General features: G+C 36.1%; 1 protein-coding gene across 1 annotated transcript in view; it reads right to left on the bottom strand.

Moving 5' to 3' along the window:
* Window positions 1-25,154, bottom strand: part of LOC116166175 (probable G-protein coupled receptor CG31760) — a 56,206-nt gene extending 31,052 nt beyond the window's left edge. The window contains exons 1-2 of the mRNA XM_031481037.1: window positions 25,030-25,154; window positions 15,005-15,205 (exon numbers count right to left, since the gene is read on the bottom strand). Coding sequence (XP_031336897.1) covers window positions 15,005-15,205; window positions 25,030-25,035 — 207 coding nt within the window. The 5' untranslated portion in view covers window positions 25,036-25,154. The remainder of the gene's footprint in view (window positions 1-15,004; window positions 15,206-25,029) is intronic.
* Between the last annotated feature and the right edge of the window lie 827 nt (window positions 25,155-25,981).

Raw genomic sequence — 25,981 nt, 5'->3', positions numbered from 1 at the left:
CGGATGTGACGTCACTATTATGAAAAACATTTTGAACCAGCTCAATTAGCCTGGAGGCAAGTTGCATGGGCGCAAGGTGCACCATCTCATTGAAAAGGGGTCGAAATATTTCCTGCAAGGGTAAGATTGCTGGCCCACAGTGACCTCGGGCATTGAGCCAGACCTTACAGCTCTTTAACAGATTAAATGAAAATTACTCTAGAATGTATACGACCAGGAAATACTAAAATGAAGATGTGAGGTGTACTATCAGCTTAAAGGGATATTAAGACTTGTACTCTGAGATTCAATATCGTGTATTTCTCAAACTATTGGACTGTAACATTTGGGGAAAATTTAAAGTCGGAATATGCCAATGAAGGAAAGAAAATCGTCTGTATATTATTGCGTGCTTTCCAATGTCCCTCAAAATGAAATTCAAACAGAGGTTTTGTTACGATTTAAATTTTGGTGTTTATATACATTTTCGAGCTGTATGCAGTAAATATTGAAAATGTCAAGAGACGTAACAAAATCAACATTGGAACTGCAAACGCAAATACGAAAGGTATGCATAATAACAATGAAATATAAGACAAATCAATACTGAGGGTGAATAAGAGATGACACCGCGGGAGAACAACGTTAACTTAACACACCTACCCTATGACCCGTAAAAGATGGAATTTAATTTACCTTTCCAACATCATGATATAATATTAACAGTTTAAAAAAACTGAAAGGAGATCAGTTTTCCAATTCCGGAACAGAAAAAAATATTAATAAACTGAAACCGGTGCATGAAACGATTTGAAAAGGTTTCTGAACTACAAAGGAATACAAATGAAGGAGGGGTAGAATTGAACCTATCGAGCATGTACATTATTTTGAGTTGGTTATAACAAAACTCACATTTCCCAACACACTGAAATGCTCTTACAGTACAATTAAGGAATGAACAAAGCTGTGAAAATGAACAATGTATGGTTCTATTATATTAACAATTTGTCACACATTCCTCGACATTCAAAGGATTTAATCTAACTTCTAATTGTATTAAATGCACGCCAATTATGTTAAGAAACTGAACTGGAAGATAAGGAAGATTAAAAATTATAGAAGGTTTGTAAACGAATAGAATTGGGATTGCAAGAAAGGATTTGATGAGTAAAGCTGTGATCACTTTGAGAGGTTAAGTTGTTCGTTTAATGAGACTGATTGCCAAAATTAAATAGGAATTAATTGCCCTTTCGTTGAAACTCCCTTTACGTAGATAATGAACTACACTTCACCAACTTTTGTAACTTCTCTAACAATTAACCGCGTGTTACACCTACAACCGAACGTGAAATGGCGTTTACAAAAAGTTTTTATTTTAATTTCCTTAAGTGTAATCATGTGGAGCGGATTATGAAAACTATTTGTAATGTAATTCTCCATTTTTGGGGTTCGTTGAGAATTTGCTTTAATATATAAAGAACAATTGTGGTTCCTTTTTTATATATTAAAGCAAATATGAAAACTATGTTTAGCATGGAAATCGGTTTGTATAATTTCACTGCAAACTGCCTTTTGAGGTATAAGTGCATTGACAATTTGAGACTTTAAATCAGCATTTTAAATCGTGTAAAGGTTCAACTAAATTCAATAGCTAGTCTGATTAAAAAATCCTAAATTAATAGATGAGGATGTCAAGGCATACCAAACCACCAACTTAAAAAAAGGTTCCCGAAAATTTCCATTCCGAGCATGAGTGTGATTAACCATAAATATGCAATTATGTGAGGAGGAAATCATGTCCTTTTTCCAAAATTCCATCTGCAGTCGTAGGTCGTTTCAAATGATGTTACTAAGCTATCTGATATCCAATTCAAATTCGAAGGCATTCGAAACAATTCGTAGGTAGCTTAATTTGGCAAAGTTGCGTATGCTTAACGAAATGCAGTTTTGAAACTGAAAAACTTCCAACTACTTTCCGGAAAAAATCGAAATTTATTTTTTACTGAAGTTACTTAGAAAGATATTTCGAAATAAATGACACATTATTATGGCCACTTTTTTCCCTCTACAAAATGCTACTTTTATATTTTAAGTTTGCGTTTCGTCTCCAGTTAACCATCATTAACTTTGTTTTTTCTTCTGGAAGCCATTTATACTGTTTGTGTCATTTGATAGAGAATTTTTTTCTGATTTCAAAAATGTAAATATGTATCTTTTAATATGAAATAGCGCTATTAATTCGTGAAAACGCAAGAAATTACGTACGTACAGTACCCAAGGCAAAAAGGCAAAAAAGAAGATATTTTAGCAATATTTAAAAAATTGTGATTGCATTTTTGAAATCAGAAAACAATTCTCTATGAAATGACACAAAAAATAAAAACTACTCCCATCAGAAAAAACAAAGTTGATGATATGGTTAACAGGAGACGAAACGTCGGATTTAAAATTTAAAACTAGCAACTTGTAGAGGAAAAACAGTGGCCATAATAATGAGTTATTTATTTTGAAAAACTTTTTTTAATGACCAATAAAAAAATAAAAACGATTTTGCAAAATTTCATTTTTTTACGGATATCTCCGGAAGTAGTGGGAATTTTTTCATTTAAAAAACTACATTTGGTTAAGCATCAAGCTTTATTTAGTGTGAAGTACCCCACCAGCGGTCGATTTCAAGCAGTACCACAGAATGGTGCGCAAGTTTGAAAGAAAAGGCACAGTGTTCAATAACTGCAAGTGCAACAACGTTCAAAATGTCCGTTAAAACCATCATGAAAACGATAATACATTTAACGTTTTGACTGCAGTAGCGGAAAATATAAGTTTAAGGACGCTAGCAAAGAACTTGGGCATGCACCAAACTCGGGTGCTGCGAACTTTAAAAAGGCCCAAGTTTCGCTCCTATAAATACGATGGCATCCACAAGACAAGGAGAGAAGTACATTTTGTTTGCTAATGATGAAAAAATGTCACCAAGAAAGGGAGTTTTTGAATAACATTTTATTCACGGATGAATGCACATTCGCACTACACTATGAACGTGCAAAATTGCAGAGAATCGGTTACTGAAAATCCACATAGGATTTTAAAAACCAGAACCCAATATCTCCAAAAAGTTAATGTTGGGGCGGGAATGCTTAATCATCACTTTATAGGACCAGTTTGCATAGAAGATTGTGGCTGAAGTTTCTAGGGACAATCAAAAGGTTTGATTCCAAATGGAAGAATGTTCTGCACACAGCAGTCGCGATGTGTACCAATTTTTAGCGCATTTCCACAAAAATAAAAAAAAATGCGCTATTGTGGCCACTTTGTCCGTCCGTCCGTCCGTCCGTCCGCTCGTTTTGCGACCCTACTAGTTCTTTATCTTAAGAGCTATTGTTCTACTTTTTTCGCTATTTGGTTCGTTATGGTGTCGAGTCTTGTACCAAGGAAGGAATTTTTCTGTACCGCTTACAAAAAAAGTTATTGTAAAAAAAACAAAAAACCGTTTTTTACATGTTCCATAATTTTACACTTTTGCCGTTTATTAACGATCCTAGAGATCGTTTAGGATCGTTTATAATTTTGCATTGCTATCTGTCGCCTGCCGGTTGGTCTCTCCGTCTGTTCCTTTGTCTGTCTGTCCATCTATCTGTCCGTGTGAACGATAACTTTTTTTAGAAATGTTCGATCGCTTTTACATCTCCGTTAGTTATGAACTGAATTGCATGAAATTCAATATGGGCATAGCTTTAGCCATATAATACGCAATGCCAAAAGTTGAATCGAATCGATTCAAAATTTACAGTGCCCTTTTCGCATCTCGACCATTTATAAACCGAATTGCAAACTTTTTAACTTATAAAAGTATTTGAATGAAATTTGATACATAGGCACTTGGAATAAATGAAAATCAAACGCCAATTTCAAAATTTGGTTTTGCGCATGCGCAGTGCCAACTTTTTTATTTATGGAAGAATTTAAACGAAATTTGATACATAGGCACTTCGAATAAAGGAAAATCAAACGCCAATTTCAAATTTTGGTTTTGCGCTTGCGCAGTGCCAACTTTTTTATTTATGGAAGAATTTAAACGAAATTTGATACATAGGCACTTCGAAGAAAGGAAAATCAAACGCCAATTTCAAAATTTGGTTTTGCGCATGCGCAGTGCCAACTTTTTTATCTATGGAATGGTGTACCGCAGGGTTCTATACTCGGACCTCTGTTATTTCTTATATACGCAAATGATCTACCGAAAAATCTTCACCTAGATATGGGGTATGTTCTATATGCTGACGACACAACAGTATTTTGCTCAAATCGAGACTTAAGCGTTGCCATCAATCAAGCACAAATCGCAGTCAGTGCCATAAAGGAGTGGTGTACGTCAAATGAACTACTCTTGAACGAACAAAAAACGGAAAACGTAATATTTTCCTTCAAACCTCTAAACACTGAGTCTTCCTTAAAGCAAGTAAAGTTCCTTGGCTGCATATTAGATAGTCATTTGACATATAAACCGCACTGTAACTGGATCATAGGCCGAATGAATCGATCGATTTTTCTCCTCCGGCGCTTAGTGCAAAACACCTCAAAAATTGTGCTCATGAATGCTTATTACGCCTTAATCCACAGCATTATGATGTACGGGATTTTAATTTGGGGTCACTCATCATCTTGGTCACACGTATTCAAGATGCAGCGTCGTGCTGTTCGAGTGATTGCCGGACTAGGGTACCGGGACGACTGTCGAGATGCCTTCAAGGCTCTGCATATATTAACCTTTCCTGGAATGTATATCCTTGAAAGCGTTTGCTTCGCAAAAAAGCACATACAAGAATACCAACATCAATCCGACTACCATACTCATAATACAAGATACAAGGAAGATGTTAGAATCAATTTTTGCAGATTGAAAAAATCACAAAATGGGCAAAAATATCAGTCCCCACTCTTGTACAACAAACTTCCAACGACAATTCGAGCATTACCCCCGAAGAATTTCAGGACTACAATCAAGTCGTTTTTAACAGACGCGGCGGTATATAGTCACGATGAATTTGTAACTGCTGTTGGTGGGCTAAACAATTTTTTGTGATGTTTGTTTTATATATTTTTTCTGTTTGTTCTGTTTATTTTAAAGATTAGTTATTTACAGACACATAAATATTTATTTACATGACATGTTAACAGAGCTGAAAATGGTTTTATCATTAATTTGACAATTGTTAAGTACTCATGTACACTAACAAAATATACCATTATTATGGTCGGTGTTTCTTGTGAGAACTCAGGTCTAGCCTGGTTAACTAATCGCACGGATTAAAATCAAGTAACGATCAGTGTCTGTGTCTGTGTCTGGTGAAGTTATGTAGGGTCCTAAAAAAAAAAAAAAATCACACATGGGCACAATAAGCCAACGCTATCAGGAAAGAGGAAAACAAAACAAAACAAAAATCATTATAATAATTCCTGTAATTTTATTAAATGGAGTTTATTGTGTAAGTGTTTCTTTGGCTTTGCGTTTGGGTTGAATACGAGTGGGTTGTGATAACGTGGTGTTCTTCGGTGAGGATGGAGTTTTGTGTTTTTAACTGTGCTAGGACGTGTAACTTTATTGGGTGGACCTGTCTTTGTGGTACATGTTGCCTTACTTGTATTTATGGTGTTTCTTTGTTCTTGAGGTTGTATTTGTGTTGTTGCTTGGGTTATTGGTGGAGACATTACAGTATTTTGTGAGCCTGTAGTGCTTTTAAGGTTTTTGCGTTTCGGTTGAATACGAGTGGGTTGTTTCTGAGAAAGAGGAGTATTGTGTTTTTTAACTGTGCTAAGACGTGTAATTTTATTGGGTGGACCTGTTTTTGTAGTGCATGTTGCGTTACTTGTACATTTATTGTGTTTCTTTGTTCTTGAGGTTGTATTTGTGTGGTTGCTTGGGTTATTCGTGGAGATATTACAGTATTTTGTGAGCTAGTAGTGCTGTTTAGGTTTTTGCGTTTGGGTTGTATACGAGTGGGTTGTGATAACGTGGTGTGTTTCTGTGAAGAATGAGTTTTATGTTTTTTAACTGTGCTAAGACGTGTAACTTTATTGGGTGGACCTGTCTTTGTAGTGCATGTTGCGTTACTTGTATTTCTTCTGTTTCTTTGTTCTTGAGGTTGTATTTGTGTGGTTGCTTGGGTTATTGGTGGAGACGTTACAGTATTTTGTGAGCCTGTAGTGCTGTTAAGGTTGTTGCGTTTGGGTTGAGTACGAGTGGGTTGTGATAACGTGGTGTGTTTCTGAGAAGAAAGAGTATTGTGTTTTTTAGCTGTGCTAGGCCGTGTAACTTTATTGGGTGAGGGCGTCTTTGTAGTGCAAGTTGCGTTACTTGTATTTATTGCGTTTGTTTGTTCAGGAAGTTGTGTTTGTGTGGTTGGTTGAGTTAAGGGTGGAGATATTACAGTATGTTGTGTGTCATGTTGTGAGTCTAAAGTGCTGTTTAGGCTTTTGTTTATTATTATTATTATTATTATTATTATCATTTAAGTGAAATTTGATACTTAGGCGCTTGGAACAAAGGAAAATCTAACATTAGTTTTAAAATTTAGGTTTGCGCATGCGCAGTTCCAACTTTCTTATTTAGAAAAGCATTGAAATGAAATTCTTCGCATAAACTGAAATTGAAGTAGCACGTCAACAATGGATTGCCCATGTGCAACGCTATCTTTCATATTTGTGGCCCGATTTTTACGATTTTAACAGAAGTTGCATCTTACAAATGGGAAATGAATGCAAGTGGAAATGCGCTTTATGTAAATCGTTTACGATTACTTTTTAACTTGTTAAATCACACTTCGTCCAATAAAGTCCTAATTATACAATTGACTGGTCTGCAAGAACCCCCAAGCTTTTTCCCAATGATTTTTTTCTGTCATTTAATCGTTAATAGTATTCGTTAATTTATTTTATGCTTGTTTCGTTATAATGTTATTAATAACAATTCTTCCTCAAATCAACTTTTTTTTCTTCGATTATGTACACTGGTTCCGGAAAGTTATAAACAAATAGTATACGATGCAAATGCAACATTACATTCTCTAAAAAACATTACCCCATAGAAGCTTTTTCTTGAGTCAGTTAGTTGAAACAGAATTAAATATGAAAATCGTTAACTTAATGGTAGATGCGATGCGCTTGTAGTTTGTTAAAGATTCCAAAGCATCACTCATTTAAAGAAATGTAATTTTTTAATTTGTCGATTGCTACGGTTTTGAAAAACGGAAAATTATAAGTAATAGAAGCAGTATTTTTTTCTCGAAAAAAACGTAATTAAACTTTTGCTCTAAAATAATTTATTAGGGGACCTAGTAATTGATTATAAAGAAATTACCATTGCTGCGTCACACAAGGCTCCACCCTGTATATATGGTCTACCATATAGTATCATTAGTTACACTTTTATTAAGATCGTGATAGTAGCCGTTTTAAAAAATGCCTCCCAGATCACGTTTTACAGAAGGTGCAATTGCAAAGATTTTGAGTGCAGTTGCGTTTTTCAAGATTGGGAGAGAAAAGTGCGAGGATAAACGTTATTCAGTGCATCAAGAAGTTTAGGAGTGTCACTAAGATCAGTGAAAACGTATGGTTCCAGTTCTACAAACGATGAAATTGCAGAAAGACCACGTGTGCAAAATGAACGCCTATTAATCCAACTCGATGAATTTACTTGTGGGGTTATTCGAAGAACTCTTCACAATTTTTATATAAATAAACAATTGCCTACAATATAAGTCCTAAAGAATAAACTGGAAGAGAATCTAAATGATGTGCCTCAACATTTTACGAAAATTAGTGCATCATTTAGGATTCCGCTTCAAAAGGCTTCAGAGAAAACCTGTTTTATTGGAATTTACCTGGCGTAGCCAAAATCATGGATGGCAAAAAAAGGCATGGAATCTATTGAGTCTCTTCACGAGAACTATGATTATTATAGATTCCATTTGCAAGCAATTTGGTGCATTTAAAACACTATCTGGAGCAAGAAAACGAGTTATCATTTTGCATATAGGAAGAGAAGATGGGTTTTTGCAAGACGGTAAACTATGTTTTGTTGATTAGAAAGGAACGTCAGAATACCGCAATGAAATGAACGCGCAACATTTTGAAGAATGGTTCAGAAAAGTCTGCAATGGTTACAGATCAAGTCCCATATCATACTTTCTACAAAAAAAACCATGATGGCTTGACTCGAAAGAAAACAAGTCCCACTTCCATCGTATGCCACTGATTTTCAATGTTTAACTAAAGCTGTTCTCTTGGAAAACATTTTTTTACTACCCCGTAAAAAAGGTTAGACGTTGTATTCGCAAGGAAATGCGTCCAGACGTAAAATTAATATGGTTACCAGCCCTTGCCATTGAGTTGATATGGGCGTATGTGTAGTAAATCAAAAATTAATAAAGAAACTGCCTCCACAAATGGAAATAGTATGCATTTGTAAAGACACACTATGGTCAGTAACCCCCGAATTGTGGAAAAGCTGCATTAAGCACGCCCAAAAAATTTAAAACCATTATTGGGAGAAAAATCATCCAACCGAAGTTGTAGCTGAGGTGCAACCCCTTATCATCAATATTGGTGATCCTGATTCAGAAGAAAGTGAGGTAGATTTAGATAATAGCTTTTAAACTTGTGCAATATTCGCATTAATTTTGTTACAACCGACATTAAAAAAGAAGTTTTATACCATAAACCTCTACCAGTCAACAAAAAGAATTCAAATTCTTGTCACATTTTAAAACTACCTTTTGAGGTCCAGGTATAAGTAATTATCATATATGCAAATCAGATACTGAAATGGTCATCTAACTATTATCTATTATTAGTAGTGAGTAAACGATAAAAAACTAAAATTAAACTAATACAACTATAAAAACCTCTTCGACAAAAGCGGCCTCAGAGTTGGCGCGCCCACAACACCTCGCTTCCGGTACGAGACAGAGAGCGGGTAAAATTCCGAGCAATCAATTACACTTAGAAAGACAAAAAACAGAAGACTGGGAAAATAATAAACAACTGTTAAGTAACGCATCAAAAGAATGTAACAAAAGGAAAAAAAGAGTGGTTTAATAACGAATTCCAAACGGAGATAGAAAAAAGAAGTAAACTCGATTTGAGATGCTGACAAAAGAAACAACAAAAGCAAAAGACACATACCAAAAAACAAAGGAAGAGGACGAAAAAGATATTAAGAACAAAAAGAAAATGCATGGAGAAGAAACTCAAAGATATACAAGAGAACTACCAAAACATAGAAATCGAAAACCTCTAACTAAACTATAAACCACGGTTCAATGCAACTAATAAAATGGGACATTTGTTATTTTATTTAAAGGAGTTACCAGAGAGTAATGCAAGTGTCGAGTCCTAAAGAGCTGCATTCTACCATATAGATGCCCAATATAGCACCGTACAGTGACTTTACAGGTCCAAGGAGGAAGGACGCGAAGACCTGAACTAAGACGAGGAGAACAATGAAAAGACACAAAATCGATTTTGAAGAAACATGGCAACATAGATTTGTACTGTCTTTACGTAGATCTCAGTCGGATTTCTATTATACTTATAAATCTCGATTATTCCGTTATGGACCAAGATGAATCCGATAGTTGTGCTGTGTTACATTCTTATTAATACGGTAGACAGTTACGAAGCCTCTCTTTGTGTCGTATTTTCATCTAGGCTCAGTCTACACGAGCGCTTCTTTTATTTCGCGTATGTGAGACATCTGCTATATCTAGGTTAGTGAAAGTATAGGATAAAGGTTTCGGTATACTTAGAGCAAGGGAATGATAATATGAAGGCCTGCTTATGTTCATTGGGGCGAGCCAGGAGATAAGAATCTCATTTATGAATAAGATGAACGATAACTGCCGACCATTTTTGGCGTAAATTAAATGTAAAGTATAACAGAAGGGTAGGTTAACAGTACTGATCGCCGGCGACGCTAAACTTGATATGCGGCGAACCGCTATTAATAACAGGACGCGTTTATAAAATGAGGCATATATCAAAGTTTTTATTGCAATGAACTTTACGACACGAAAAACCTTAAAAAGTTCTTGTAAACAAAAATATGATATATCCTACGCGTAAAAGTGAAAATTTCCATTTTATAATACCGCAGTTTTCACCCAAGAATACACATCTCTTTTCCATAATTATATCAGTTGGAGATTGTAGTTTTCTCAAATAAACAAGTCTACTATATGAAACAGCGTGATTGTTCGAATTATACCGAGATATAGACATGATGTCTAATTATACAATAGTGGGTTAGCCTATTAACCACCGGCTATGTGGCGTCTATAATTGCTAATTAGCGTTCCACAAATTCGATTTACTTTTGTATTATGTCTCTTTGTATCTATACGAAATTTGATAGTAATTACTGAAGTTAAAACTCAAATCAGACAAACACGAGGGGTAATGTGCAATAGACAAACTAATAAATTGTAAACAAGAACAAGAAGTAATCGTAATCGCTGTGGATGAACAGCAACTCAGCTTGAATCTGATTGAGAAAATAACCCCCCGCAGAATGTGCCCAGTTATATTTACGAGGATCTGAAATTTTTAATAATTGAAACAGCAAACTCATAAAAACTGTAATGTACGTACATACAACCAAACAAGGCAAACGCTGGAATCGAGCTGTTTATTTTGATCCAATACAAGATAACAATTTATGTTACAATTGACATAACACACCCTCACCCTCACCCTACTACACACACACAAAAAAACAAAAATGCAAACATAAATTAATTATTTTCTCTGGCCTAAATTGAGGTCCATCAGCAAACGATTTATCTACAATCTACATTTCCTGGTCGCTTTGAATATATCATCGGATGGATAATCTAAAGAATTACGTATTTTCAATGGAATGTTTTGGTCAAAGTGCCGCTTTAAATTTTGATTTTTCGTAGAAAATTTGAAGTCTATAGGATACTTCGATATATTTTTTTAAATATATTGTATAATAATAATATAATAACAATGTTTATTTTACTACAACAACGTTGCGGCAGAACAACAATAGTAGGTAGTAATTGTCATGCTTAAAAACAATACAATAGAACAAAAGTACATAATAAAAACCATGATGTATGTAGGGTTGACCTATATAACTCAATATTCAAAATATTCTTTTAGGTTATAATAATTTTTGTTTAGTAACTCTGTTTTGAGTTCTTTTTTGATTAGAGTTTGTATGTAATTTGGAAGGACATTGAAAATCTTACAGTTTAAGTAGTTTAAATTATTTTGAAAAAGTGCTGTTCTATGCTGGTCAGCATTTAGTACAAACTTGTTACGTGTACTATAGACATGTGTTAATTTAATAAACTGTTTTTTTTATTTTTGAAAGCGTATAAACATGTTTCCAGGATGTAAAGGCTTAGTGTAAAGTTCTATTCTTACACTATGGTAAAGGTCAAAGACTGTCAAGATTTTTAATTTTTTGAAGTATATTTTACCCGATGTTGTTGATGTAAGTTGACACATTATTCTCACCGCACGTTTTTGTAATTTAAGGATTCGTTCCACGTGCGCAGTAGCACCCCAGATGCCAATGTTGTAGCTTATGATAGCGTGAAAGTTTGCTTGGTATAAAGTTATAGTCGGGTCTTGTTTTGCAAAAATCCAAATGCACGAAGCATTTCATGTAACAATTGGGTTACCCCCATAATTCGACCTCGCTGAATCCGAAAATTCCATTTAGCAACTTGAAATTCCAACAGGAAGAGAGATGGTGTCCAAAATAGCGCCAAATTTAGATGTTTTTCTGCTTTCGGTCATATACATGGTTTAGAACTGGTTTATGCATACAATAAAAAAACTACAAATGGGCACATGAATAGATGCAGAATTTTACAATTTACAAAAAATTTATCTACAACTTTGGTGTCAAATAATTAGGGGATAAAATAATATACCTAAAGAAATTACTATTGAAATCGCTATGGTGCGTAAACCAATCCTACACCCTATATATGCGATCTAGGTGCCTATGCCTATGTTTTCGGGGCCGTAGAATACGATTAAACGCTTAAAAATAAATTTGGTGCATGAAAATACCATGAGAAGGCCATATTTTAACGAAAATTCTACAAAATTCAAAAAGTGTACTAAATGCTTTGCTATGAGGGGATTCAGACCACGTTTAAATGCTCAAACACATTTTGAACAGGTATTTAGGATATTTATTTAGTAGAGTAAATTGACTTTCGTTATTCATGATCTTCACCTGTCCTATTCATGCACTTCGCTTTACATTTGCACAACTTTATGCAAGCGACCCAGGAATCTTTCCCGCACCCACACTGCTTAGTATCGCAGACTCTTTTGCAGCCACACACAGTAATAACAGTAAACTTTCTTGGGCACGGCCCTTCCACAGAAGAGGTGAATTTTTTGGGACAAATTTTCCTCCTTAGATATTTTTGCATACTAGTACTTATTGCATGTAACACACTCATTAGGGAAATGTTTGATCTATCCGTGTACCTATACGGGAATGTTCATCCTCACTATTTGAGGTTCACCTGGTGGTTAGGGTAAAACTCTGTTTAAATAAATTTAAATCTAGGTAGACAGTCTTTAAATGATACAAACTCGAACTTCAACAGCGTTCTCCTCAAACCAATACGTAATCGGCCTAGCAACTGGGCGAAATCAAAACTCCTTTACTCTGCCAACGAACGAAACTGGACACTGGCAAACAAACTTATTAACAAACCGAACAGAAAACTGGGATTCGAAAACTAATACGACGAAAATGTGGCTAATGACGGACCCCGGTTCGACCTTGGAACTGGCAAAAAGCAAAATTCAAACGGACCGTAACCTGGTTTCCAAATTGGCAAAAGGCTTTCGTATTTAAACAGCACTCCTCCTCACTTCTGGAAAACTTTAACTACCTAATAGAACTGGACAGCAACGATTAATGTAATTATATTTAATATTAATTTTTCAAGGAAATCAGGTCTAGCATTACCCTGCACGGTTAAGACTACAAATAGCAGAAGTAATTTTAAACCTGACTTACTTGGGACGCTGGTAGAAACTCCAACTCTCTGTCAAACAATTTGGTATACACTTGTCAGTCATTAATTTCAGTTCATTTTCCTCTAAAAAGAAACAATATAAAACCCCCGATTTTTGGTTCCACAAAAAATTAAATGAGATGGGAAATGGTCCAAGAAACCAATGAACATTATAGAGAACATGGTGAAATAATTTTTTTGAAAATTTCAAATCATGTCCCTTTTATATTCATCTATTGTGCATTAATAGAATTACACAAAAAGAAATCCGCGGTACACTCCTTGCGTTCGCTCGCTATTTTCCGGGAAATCGAGGTTAATTGCAGAGCACATTTAAAGGTCCACTCACTATAGCCACCCGAACCGCGTTTTGTTCTATTACTAGGACGGTTACTGTGCAAATTGAACGCGACCCTATCCATGGCCCGTGTCTTGATGTTGCCTTTGGCAAACGTCCACATGTTGAGAATATTAGTGTGGCTTAAGAGGTACAGTAAACAAACTACGAAAAGCATTTACGCTACTTTGCATATATTTGGAGGTAAAGTGGAGAAACTACCAAAAATATAGTAAAGACTATATATAGTGTTGCATTCCTTCAATATTGCTCTTTCACTTTTCTCCATTTACATTAATATCTTGATCTTGAAATTCCTTTAATTTAATTTTCTGTCCGAATATCAACTGTATAGACTCTTATCCTAGTAAACTTCTCAAACTGATGCTTAAAACCATACATATCATATAGACTATGACTTGAATACATTAATTTATTAGGAGGTTCATTGGTAAAAATTTGCATCTCAGTGTATAGTACGAATAATAACAATTAAGGGAAGTGATACTTGTAACTAGCCCTTTACGCGCTTAGAAAACCTCAGTGAAAATACTGCTAAACGTTACACAAGGCAATTTAGCAAAAAACTTGAAATACACCGCACATTATTCTACTTTCCTTGAAAGCTACCATTATTCTACTATCCAGGAAGCATCGTTTGTTTCCTGATCGATCCTTTTAGGTTCTAAATGAAAATAAAATTTGCTTAAGTACCCGCAGGCCATGATTAAATGATTAACTGTAAACATTTCTTAAGTGATCTGTCTTAATCCTGAAACGTAGCGTTTAAGGTGTGTGTGACCGTACTCAATTAAAGCTTGACTGATACACTAAAGTCGTTTTAGAGCAATTAAATCAATTTTTTCTATTTCGGTGTCTCAATGATGATTTTGTACAACTGTTTTCGGCCGAAAACGCTTCGCGTCGCCACTCGTGCCACAAGATAGTCGTATTACAATAGGTCGCATTGTAACACTTGTCTTTCAATATACTATTACAGCAAAAAAACTCATTCGATATTAATTAGTAGCATAAAAACGCAGACTGCACACTTCCTCCTGCTTCCAATTGGAATGGAAATGGGCTAACTGGGATATAACGCAGGGCACCACTTTCGGGGTGGGGGGGGGGCAAACAAGGTGTGCAATTTAGACCTGTGGCTTATAGATAATATTTATCAAAATAAATGTGCAATTAATAAAGTTTATCATAGGTTTATTTTTCAGTAATTTTATGGCGCGTTGTCTCCAAAAATTGTTTGACAGAACGTTCTTTATCAACTGTTATAAAATAAGAAAAATAAGAAATATGAAATATCTTGTAGATACGTATCATTCAACGCTTGTATAACAAATTGTTTAATTCTGTGGCTCTGTGTGCATTTTGTTTCAAAATCCATACAGACAAATAACAGTAGGAAGCTCGCTCACTAACTACGCAATTTTACTATTAGGTATATAAGCATTACCATTATTTAAAGTTACGTAACGAGATAAAATCCAGAACAGAACAATAAATGAATAAATAAATAAATAAATAAATAAATAAATAAATAAATAAATAAATTAATTAATTAATTAATTAATTAATTAATGTAATGTTTGACACGTACCTTTACATTACCATATTTCCACGTGAAAAGGACGACAATTGGCAAGCAGCATATAATTGCAAACGACAAGATGAGTATAACGGTTCGCATCACCCAATTAAGCGACACGACACAAGGGCGATCGTCTTCGCAGCTTTCGCACCCCTCTGCACAGGGTAAGCACTCAAACACCCCTGGTTCACCATACTGGCTTTCTTGTCCCTGAAAAAAGTAATGTAAATGTAATTTCAGACATACTTCTCGGGCGTAACATAAAAACATTGTAGGAAGTTTCGCGTAGAAATAATTTTCATATCTACTACGGTCTTTTGAGAACTAACACAAAGGTTGGATTTGTTTTCATGGCATATCGTTTTTGGAAAATTTCTGCACAATTTTAAAAACAAACACACCAATCGTTGCAATGAGCGCACACTATGTAATAACGACGAAATGAAATATATCCTCATGCTGTCCACGATAAATAAACCACCCTGTATATTGCAAATAAGTTTTCATAGGTAAGGTCGATAATGTCTTCTTAGTCTAGGGAAAACGAGTCAGGCCTATTGATAAAAACGCTTTTATTGTTTTAAGAAGTGCGCGCGTCTTGTATATGGTACCTACGCATAAAGATCGCCTACAAAAACACAAATATTCATTTTCAAAGGTATCGTTTTTTTACAAAAGTGATGTTGAGCATAATTAAAGATTTTTTTCGTTTATGTCTACAGAGAACGAACTTGCCGAAAGCATGTAGCGAAAGTAATAAAAGAAAATTTCTTCGACATAAAAAACTTAGATATCAAAGTTTTTTATAAATCATTCCTAGAAATACGACAAACTGCCAATTACAGATTGCATCTAGAAGCACGTTTGATTACGTTTATTGATCTTGTATCGGAGCAGAAAATCTATGACCCCCAGTAAAGTCTGATAAAAAAAAACAATGAATTGAAAATTTGCAATTTATTTATCGAATAATTTTTTGAACAAATTTGTTTTGTATTTTAAGCGTAAGCGTAACGATCCAAGTAAAGTGCTGAGCGGCACCAAAACAATAGGTTTACGCGGACAGTTATGCATCCACTGAAAGTCCATTCCTAGTTGTGACGATTTTATTATTTCTTGTGCAGACGTCACCCACGTCTTCTTTTGAGAACGCCGATGCAGTTTCGGTATTGCTGGTAAATATTGCAATTCCCTCTTTGGAATCAAGTAATAGAAAAAAAGCTTGGCACATAATACATTGTAAAAATATTGATTAAACTTAGATTTCTTGAAGATAAGTTATTTATTTTATTGAAAGAAAGAAAACGTTAACACTAACAAAGGATTGATCATGACACCACCTCATTACGTTTCAGGTAATTTCATTTACCTAGATTGAAGTGAAGATAAGAATCTGCTATGCAAGAAAAGAGGAATGTCGGGATCCATCGTCATGCAAACCATAAATGATGCAAAAATAGCCAAGGAATTGGACAATGGAGAGACACGTAAGATTAAATTGTTTACTTGAAGAATTAGCAAGGTTGGATGAAAAGATTTTTGATTTACTGATGATAGACGAAGCTACGGAAGAAGACCTGGGAGAAGAAACTCTCGAGGCTGAGAGAGAATTTACCAAGACCTGGAAGAAGCCGAGAAATTTCACACGTTAACGAATCACAACCGTTAATCTGTAGATTAATCCGTTCATGTGCACATTAACGTTTTTCTAACATTAGCGGTAACATATATGAAACAGAAAGTAAAAATCGGGCTTGGCTATACAGGATGTCCCATTAATAATGGTCACAGGCCATATCTATGGAACCGTTAATATTGCACAACTTCGGGAAAAAAAATTTGTTAACAAAAGGGGCCAAGAGAAATCGCTGGAAATTATTTTCAAGTTTCTAGCTTCGCCGCTAGGGGGCGTACGATTCATGGTTAAGTAGAAAAATGATTTTTCCCTAAAATATACCCAACAAACATGCATAAAAATACATGCATGCAATCTTGTATCAATTTCGCATCATTTTGATCCAGCACATATTGCTCTAGCTCATAAAATATGGGGAAAGAGGAACATCTCTTTAAGGAATTGAATGTAACTTCGGATTAGGTTAACAGATTTTCACATAATAGGTCTTGTTGGAAAGAGCTCTCTTCGTGGAATCACATTTTATATGAAGAGAGTCTTTTTTTCCCGAAGCTGTCCAACTAACAGTTCCATAGATATGGCCTGTGGCCATTATTAATAGGACACCCTGTACAAAGACGGATTGGTTTATGATGGAAAGAGGTGTTAGATGGGGATGCTATTTATCACTAACTATGATTAATTTATATGTAGAAGATATGGCGGAAATACGTTGGAAAAGGGGAAAATATGGTAAGAACATCCGAGGGAGAAGGATTGTTAGTATACGATTTGCAGATCACATGATTGTACTTGTCGAGAGTGAAAAAGAACTTGAGATATTGTTGAAAGATATAGGTATTTAGGTACAAAGATAACACAAAGTTGGAAAAGCGAAAGAGAAATTAAGACCAGGATAGCGTCAGGATAGGCATTTAATAACGGGCGATCAAAAACGAGTTGCTGTCGAGTCGCCTTTGGAAGTTCAAATTAAGTACGATTTCCCATGGAAACAAAAATTCCAAAGGTGACAGCAACTCATTTTTGATCGCATAGTAGTAAAAGGAGGATTTTGAAATGTGTATAGGGAAAAAAATGATGGACATCAAATGGACTGTTAAGGTAAGTATTAAGTAGAATTGGTAAAGAAAGATGTATGTTAAAGATCATAAAGCGAAAGAAAATGAACTGGATTGAACATTTACTAAGAAAGAACTGTTTGTTGAAGGAAGTAATGGAGGGAGGTGTTCAGGGTGAAAGGAAAAGAGGAAGAAGAAAGAAATTGGTTGACGACCAGAAGGAGGGAGAAAAAGGATAAAGAGAAGAGCAGAGGATAGAGAGTCGTGGAGACCAAAATATTTGAAAAAAGGTGCTGAAATCGAACTGAACGACAAATATTCTTCCATTTCCATTTCCAAACCTTTTAATTTGAGTACAGTAAGCCTTAGGTGAAATTGTTCCAAAAGGACATTCAACGACTCAGAACAAAAGTATTCAGTAATCGAAAAAAAATTCTGAGCCACAGTATGGGGGACAAAATATTTCAGACTGCATTTTATTGCCCGAAATTTAACACAAATGGCGATGCCCTTTCTCATGAAATTCACACCAAAGAAACCGATTCCTTTTAGAATTCAGTCATTTTAAACGTACGATTTGATTATCCGCAACTACGCCAAAAACCGAATTTTCATTAATCTGCCATTATATTCCCTCTCGACACCAGTAACCACAGTCTTATTCGAAAGCAAACAAAGAATAAAAGTTTAATTTTCAGAAAATAATTTTGATCTTGACGTACTTAATTAACTTTAATAATGAATTTGGATGAAAGATTTTCAGTAGTTCAACTGAACGCTGACAAATACATTCCCGTAAAATTAAAAATGAATGCAGGATGATTAATAAATGTAAGTAACCGATAAGAACTGAGTAAAGGAAATCATCCAAAATTATCACGAAGGAAAATCAAACCATCGCGGCATTGACGAAACCGTAAATCGAATAAAAGAAGAATATTATTGACCCGCAATAAAAATCTCAAGTCAAACGTATATTAATGATGTGAATTATACAAAAATGTAAGTACGAAAGAAGCCACTCGGTCCTTCCTAGTTTACTTTTGAACAATAAAAACTCGTAACAATAATCGATAGCTTTTCTAAATATGCGCAAGTTTATAATTTAATCTCACTTTCGAGCACAGAAATCTCTGATAATCTCTAGGATAATCTTATTAAATACTTTTCCCACAATGGAATCCCTAAACAAATTATTGTGACGACAGTTATAAAGCACACAAAATCAAGTTACGTTTTGTTTCTCCCAATGGCCCAGAATCGAATGGAAATTATGCTTAATTCACGACGATTTTTAAAACGTCAATTCGACATAAAATGCTGTAATGCACCATTTGATTTAAAAATGGACCAAATTTTATTAAAAGACTGTATCGATACCAATTATTGAATCTGTAAACAAGATACGAAGAATCGAATATGACTTTCAGTAGAGGAATTTTTTGTCGCTCCGCTCGTCTTCGAAAACCAGACTTTTGATCCGGCTCATATTCAACAGCACTGATCCTTCAATTCGTAGAAATCGATTGGGGAAGATTTTTTGACATCCATGTTTCTTTTCGTTCTCAAGTTAGACGAGGAACAGACGGACAGACGGGCAAAACCATCACATAAGGGGGATTTTTTTTTCTTTCGAAAAATTCCCCTAAAAAGCATATTAGACAAAAAGTCACTAATACATTTTCCAAAATAAAAACGGCCAATATTGAACGAAAAACTATATCAACTGATACGCAAAGTAACGTTCACGTGGACAAAAATACGATCTCGTCGTTGAATATGTGACGTATTCCCTTGATAATAAGTTTAATATTAAGCTTCTTTTCTTACAATTACAGATGAGAAGCAATCTACGGACTTCCAGAGATTATAAGAATACGTGCAATCTTAACGATAATCTAGGGTGATACCCGTAAAATTACGAACAGCAAAAATAGCACAAGACACGCGCTCCATCATCTGTTTATTATGATCTAAATTCCGTTATCTCGGAAACCAACAATTTAAACATTAAAGCGAATAGCTTTTCAGATTTAGTTAGTAAAAACCCTCGGTATTCAAATAATTCCTGAAATTCTTTTAAAAGCCTAATTTTTATTAATGAAATTTTACCTCATCCCATGAGGAGGCTTATGAAGGCTTAGGGATTAATATTTAAATGCATTTCTGGGACCTTGACGCGAAAGATGCCGAAAGATATGACTCTTTAATTAAAAAGTTACAAGAAAAAAATATTTTGTTAATATAAGTAGGTATTACTCTCTCAACAGTAGGTACTAATGACCACATTTAGCAAGGAGATATACAGGGTAGCTATTAAAGATACCAAAATATTCACGCTCAAGACACTTCCATTTGAAATTATTGCACATAGTTTGAGGTTAAAAAAATTAAGTGCGATTTTTAAAGACATTGAGAAATAAGCAATTTTGTGCGGTTAACCGAATATTCTCGAATTTTCTGTATTTCCCAGAAAGAATGCGTCACATCCGCCTTAGTTTCTTGTCGCCGGTGAGTCATCCTTTATGGCTCCTCCATGTCTATCTGGATTTCTAGAATATTCGCTGCAATATTTCCATAGTTTGTGAGAATAACGGTACCTGCGGATTAATCCGCACAAAAGCGGCGGGATTCCAGTATTTCGGGCCATCCCGGTATTGCATTCCCTACTTACAACTCTTGTATTACGTAACACAACGAAGTTGATGCTTATGTGCTCGATTTTCCGTCGTCTGTCTGTCTGTATGTCTGTTCCATCGAGATCTCTGCCCCTGGGCCACCTAGAGACTTCGGGTTTTCGCTAATTGATAGCTACTATGGTCAACATTTGCCCGTTCCTCATCATTCTACAGCTGTGTTACGCGGCAACACTCACGAGTGGGTTTTGAAACATTTTTTCTCTATTTTCCAATCCCTCAGAAAAACATGGGAACATGTTGCAAGATCTTGAAAAACAAAAACTTTGGATGTAGAATGGTGGAAAGCAGAAACTGGGCGAAGGTCAGCCTCATATACCGTCTCAGACACACTACGAAGCTAGTTACGCCTCTTGTCGTATAGCTTCGGTCTGGGGAGTTCACACTTCACCAGGTAACGACAGTCTGTCCGTATACGAGTTATGCAGCAATACAATTGGAAGAGCTTCGAGCCAAGATTCACTGCTGCTTTCAACTGTATGGACACGTTCAACCATACCATTGGCACAGGGATGGTATCTGCAGGATCAGGACTCCAAAAATATTATTCAGGGTTGTGAACAAATCAGACTCAAACTGGCAACCTTGATCTGTGGTGACAGCAGCATGTTACAATCGGTCCCGCGCCTTCTTCTGCAGTAATCGTTTGTTGAGAGTAAACTTCAGGCCACCTATTGCTCCAAACTTACTCCAAACACTGTGAAAGCAGGTGGTTAGTTGGTGCGGTAGCCACGGTCTTTTCATTAACCCGGAAAAGAAGCAGGTTGTTCCATTTACAAATAGAAAGAGAACGGAATTCTTCGGGGAAGTCAACTGGTTCTGACCAGGTCAGTGAAATATTTGGGAGTCATCATAGACTCCCTCTTGACCTGGAAAGGGCACATTGAGCGAATCAGCAAAAAAGCCACTGTATGTCTGTGGGCATGTAGAATGGATTTTGGTTATACATGGGGCTTGAGCCCTCTACTGTATGCTGTATGGTGCACTTGTATGGTACGCTCCTATGCGCAGGTCATCCTACAGGAAAAAATTCAGAGACTCGCCTATCTGAAAGTCACTGGAGCCCTGAAAACCACGCCAACTTTGGCCATGGAGGAACTTTTGGGACTAAAGCCTTTATACATAGCTGTGGAGGCAGAGGCTCGGAAGGCTTACATACGGCTAAACGATTGGGACAAGTGGTTGGAACAGGACAGCCTCGGGCATGAGTGGATTTGAGGGAAAACCCTCAGGTCGGAACCCTTCCTCGCAAGAAGGGATGTGATCCGGGCTGTCTTATTAAGACCAAGGAGTTATAAACTGTTTCTCCCCGACACAGAGCTTGGGCTGTAGTCGCCCGTTCCTCAAATCTGAGGGACTCGTGTGGTTTACAGACGGTGATCGACCGAGAGCTGACGTCAGCTTCTCCCTTGTCAGCATAGCGCCGTGTTTCAGGCTGAGATGTTAGCCATCATGACCTTGCACAGGAGAACCTCCGCAGAGATTACCGTAAGCAGTGTATAATTATACATATGCAGTGACAGTCACGTGGCGCTGAACGTTTTGTCAGCAGACAGGTTCCGATCGGCTACGGCACTCGTGAAAACAGTGGTGGGGTCTTCATCGGACCCGAGCCTACCCTAGGAATTGCTCCCTCCGTTATGTCAGGGGTAAAGACTGGGTCAACTCCAAGTTCAGTGGCACCAAGCAACCGGACTCAGACAGTCCAGGTTCTTTTTAACAGGGCTCTTTGCCAAAACTGGGTCTTCTAAGCCTCTAAAACTGAATAGAATCAGATTAAGAAGATCGCCGGTGTTCTGGATGGTCAACCTGCGTAACATTGGGCTTGTAGAGGAGCCCACGTGCAGGTTCTGTGGCGAGGCAAATGAAACTACGGTGCATGTGATCTGTCACTGTGACGCCTTCATATAATAATAATAATAGCACTTTATTGACTGAATATATGTAGAATACAAAAAAAAGACGTATATATAATGTGTAAGTAAACAATCTCAGCCAAAAAGATCAATTCGCCTAAATGCAGAAAGGTCTGCATCAAGCGTTCTACCATTGACCTTGACAAACGAAAAAAAAAATAAAAAAACGAAAAAAAACAATACACTCGAAAGTAAAGAGACAGACATCAACTTCTTGGGGACAGGTATCTGGAACCGGTGAGGGTATAGCAACTTAGGCTAAACAGGGTCCTATCCTTTATTGAGAGGACTGGGCTCTGAATCTAGTTGCGCAAGAAAGGGGGTATACGCACACTGGGCCTTTGGTGCTTGCCGGTCGAGCTCCTCTGTGCATAGATAGAATAGATAGAACGATATTGGCAGTTCCATGAATATGTCGACTGTCTGTAGTACCGGGTGACCCAATAAGATCGTTCCTCGGCCATATCTTGAGAACCGTTCGTCATATGACTTAGAGGTAAAAAATTATTAGGTAAATCGGTCATGAAGAATCGCTGGAAAATACTTTCAAGTTCTAAAAATTACCAACTGCCATTCTTAAATTTTAAAATTGCATTTTCTTTAAATTTCGCATAATAAGCTAAAAATTTTTAAACAGAACCAGTTTATCTATAATTTTCGTAAAAACAAAAACTTAGTCATTTCAAAAACAAAGATGGTGTGAGGCGTTCAATTGTTTTTGCAATAACCTGCTTTAACTTCTTAACCGTTTGACCGATTTTAACAAATTTGGTATGGTTGAAAAGGGCATTCCTTGGGCAATGAGAATGAACCAAAATATAGTTAATTTAGTTGAATCCCTCTCCGCCAGAGGGCTAGTTTTGACACTATAACTCAAAATCCTAAAAAAATCAAACAAATCAAATAGAATGTAACTTTTTCTTTATGAAAAAAAAGTATCCAAATAACATCCAAAGAGGCCAGTGAAAACGTTTTTCAAACTCTCGATCCTAACCTCAAATATTGGGAAAATGAGATTAATTAATTAATTAATTAATAAAAATGCTTTAATTGTATCTTATTTGACGGATTTCCGGTATTTGTCGATGGCGCGAAAGATTGTTTGGAAAAGGACCTTACACTTTTAGGTAGGCCTTGAAAAATGTTAAGGGTCTGGTAAATTCCACAGGGTCTAATAATTGACACGGCATCGACGCTCGGGGAATAATTTCCGAGGAAAACAACAAGTCGGTGTCTAACAAAAACTTGTGCCCTCTTGTAGGGCAATCAGCTGCCGCCATTACTGACTGCCAGTGGAGTATGATTGAAACGAACAATAAGACAAGATTTGGTTGCTTGATTTCCAAAACGGCGATGGTACCAACAAACACCATTGGAATTTGTAGATCGGTAACGGTCACGACTACGGTCAGCAGAAACATTACGGCTTCGTGGAAGGTTAGATTTGCATCGCACGAAAACTGCCTTGAAAATTCATCCAGTCGTTGAGTAAGCTGGTTTGATACAGCTGATGGCGGATTGGTGTTTATATCAGTAAGTGTGGATAACGCAAGAGCTGGTGTAACAGACCGGATCTCCATAATCTTGTCGGCTGCAAGAGTATCTGGACTAAGGCCAGTTTGACCAGATTAGACCTGCAAGATTCCTTGGTGCGGAGAAGGCTGCCTTAAACAGTGGCGCTGTCCACCAGAGAGCGCAAATGGCGGAGAAACTGGGAAGGAGTGCGGTCACCAAGTTCTTCCTGCACGAGGAGTTGGCGATAATGATTCCAGTTTTGAGGGTGGTATATGGAGTGTCAACAAGAGGATTTTGTTATCAAATCATTGACCTCAACACACCATAACTATAAAATCCTTAGTGTCCCCAAGGGGTTAGATTAAAATTTTAATAAGTTTAAATGAAATGACTATGTGTAATGTCATTTATACTATTTCTGGTAATAGCTAAATACAAAAATTAATCTTTTCTCTAGACATTCTAAAATTGAACTCGTATCACGAAGGTTAAATAGGACATATGAGTTTCTAGTTTAATTATAACCTTGAGCGTACTTGATTTCTCTAAAACCAGTGGTTATGCTATTCGTTAATTACCCTACTGGAGAGATTGGTATTTGGTACAAATCTTATCAGTGTAAAAACCCAAGGAACTGCTCTGATGGGCTACTTACTACCGGGTTTACAATATATGCAATCTACGATGCTAATAGCTGGAGAAGTTTCTCTTTTAAAAACTTTACAATATTTTGCGCAATAGTGTATAGTGATGGATGATAGCACATTGTCTTTAACGAATGGTTTCCACTTATATACGCATAAGTGTGGTTGGAACGTCTAAAACTTGATGTATAGTTCAAAGTGGATAATTAATGGAATCTTTCTAAACTAAGTTTAAACTTGTTTATTATTAGGTTAATTGCGTTTTCTTGAAGCATAGGGATGGTGAAACTAAAAATTCCATTTCGCTAAATGTGAGAGGAAATGAGACCGCCATGATTATTAATTATGAAGGAAAAGGGGATGCATTTTCATATCACGTAAATGACCCTCCAAATTTAAAGTAATTTGATATATAATTCCTTTTCTCATTAAGTATGGCCCAAATGTACGGCTATGAAGGTTAGTTCAACTCAATCACCGTATATTATAACAACAACCGTATAGCAAAATTTCCCTTATTCACTGTACGCGCAAAGCTCGACGCAAAATAATACATTTGAAATATTTACCAGCATTAGTTTCTCATACTCCTCTTCGATAACGGTTCCATTGTAGTATCTTCGCTCAGCTTTGGTGTCAGGAAAGTAGAAACCAAGCCGACACACACACTTGTAACTTCCCCTTCGAAATCCCAAGCCGGAGACCGGAACACACTTGAAATAAAATTATTTTTTAGTGAATGCTCTTAGTCTAAAAACGTGATTCGTAGGAAAATAACACAAAGACCTCTCGTCTGTTTATTTACTTCCTTGTGTTGCGTTACAAAAAATATGGGAATATATTCCACTGTTAGAAGTTATATATACCACAAAACTGGCTGATCGAAAGGAATGACAAACAAAACCGTCGGGACGGATTTAGTGAAATCGTTGTAATTACTTAGGTGGGTATAGACTCGTTTTAATTAATTTTAATGTAATTTAATTTATTATATTATACTGCGTTTCAATAAATATTTATTTAGCGAAAAAGATAAAGCGATATTAAAAAGTCATAGGTACAGGTGTGTCAATTAAGTGGGTATTTCAAAGGAATTGGGTGATAGAGAACCAAGTAACCACCTTTCAGCTGAAGCCCAAATATTTTTGGTGTCTCTGCGTTTTAATTTTCACAACAATTTTTTGGCATTATTTGTTAAATGGGACCTGAGCAAGGAATATGTAGTGCATATCTATAAAAGAAACATTCCTTGTACGGCAAACACCGTTTTATTAGTGCATTTGAAAAGAGATTTTATCAGTTTAATTGTCGCAACTGTAGCACCAAGTACACAGTCACATAAAACAAAACCCAACGACTCATAAATAGTGCCATTGGCGCGTTTTCCAAGCATACCGAAAGGTGATATTGTATCAAAACTTGAATCAACATAAACCGCCCTGCAATCTCAGCCAAAAAATAAACAAAACAATTACTTGATGCAGTGCTTCGAATTTAAGAGAGTCACGTGTGATAAGATTT

Source organism: Photinus pyralis, unplaced genomic scaffold, assembly GCF_008802855.1.
Source record: "Photinus pyralis isolate 1611_PpyrPB1 unplaced genomic scaffold, Ppyr1.3 Ppyr1.4_LG3a, whole genome shotgun sequence".
Taxonomy (NCBI): Eukaryota; Metazoa; Arthropoda; class Insecta; order Coleoptera; family Lampyridae; genus Photinus; species Photinus pyralis.
Note: the sequence above shows the minus strand (reverse complement) of the source record. Positions and strands in the feature narration are given on the sequence as shown.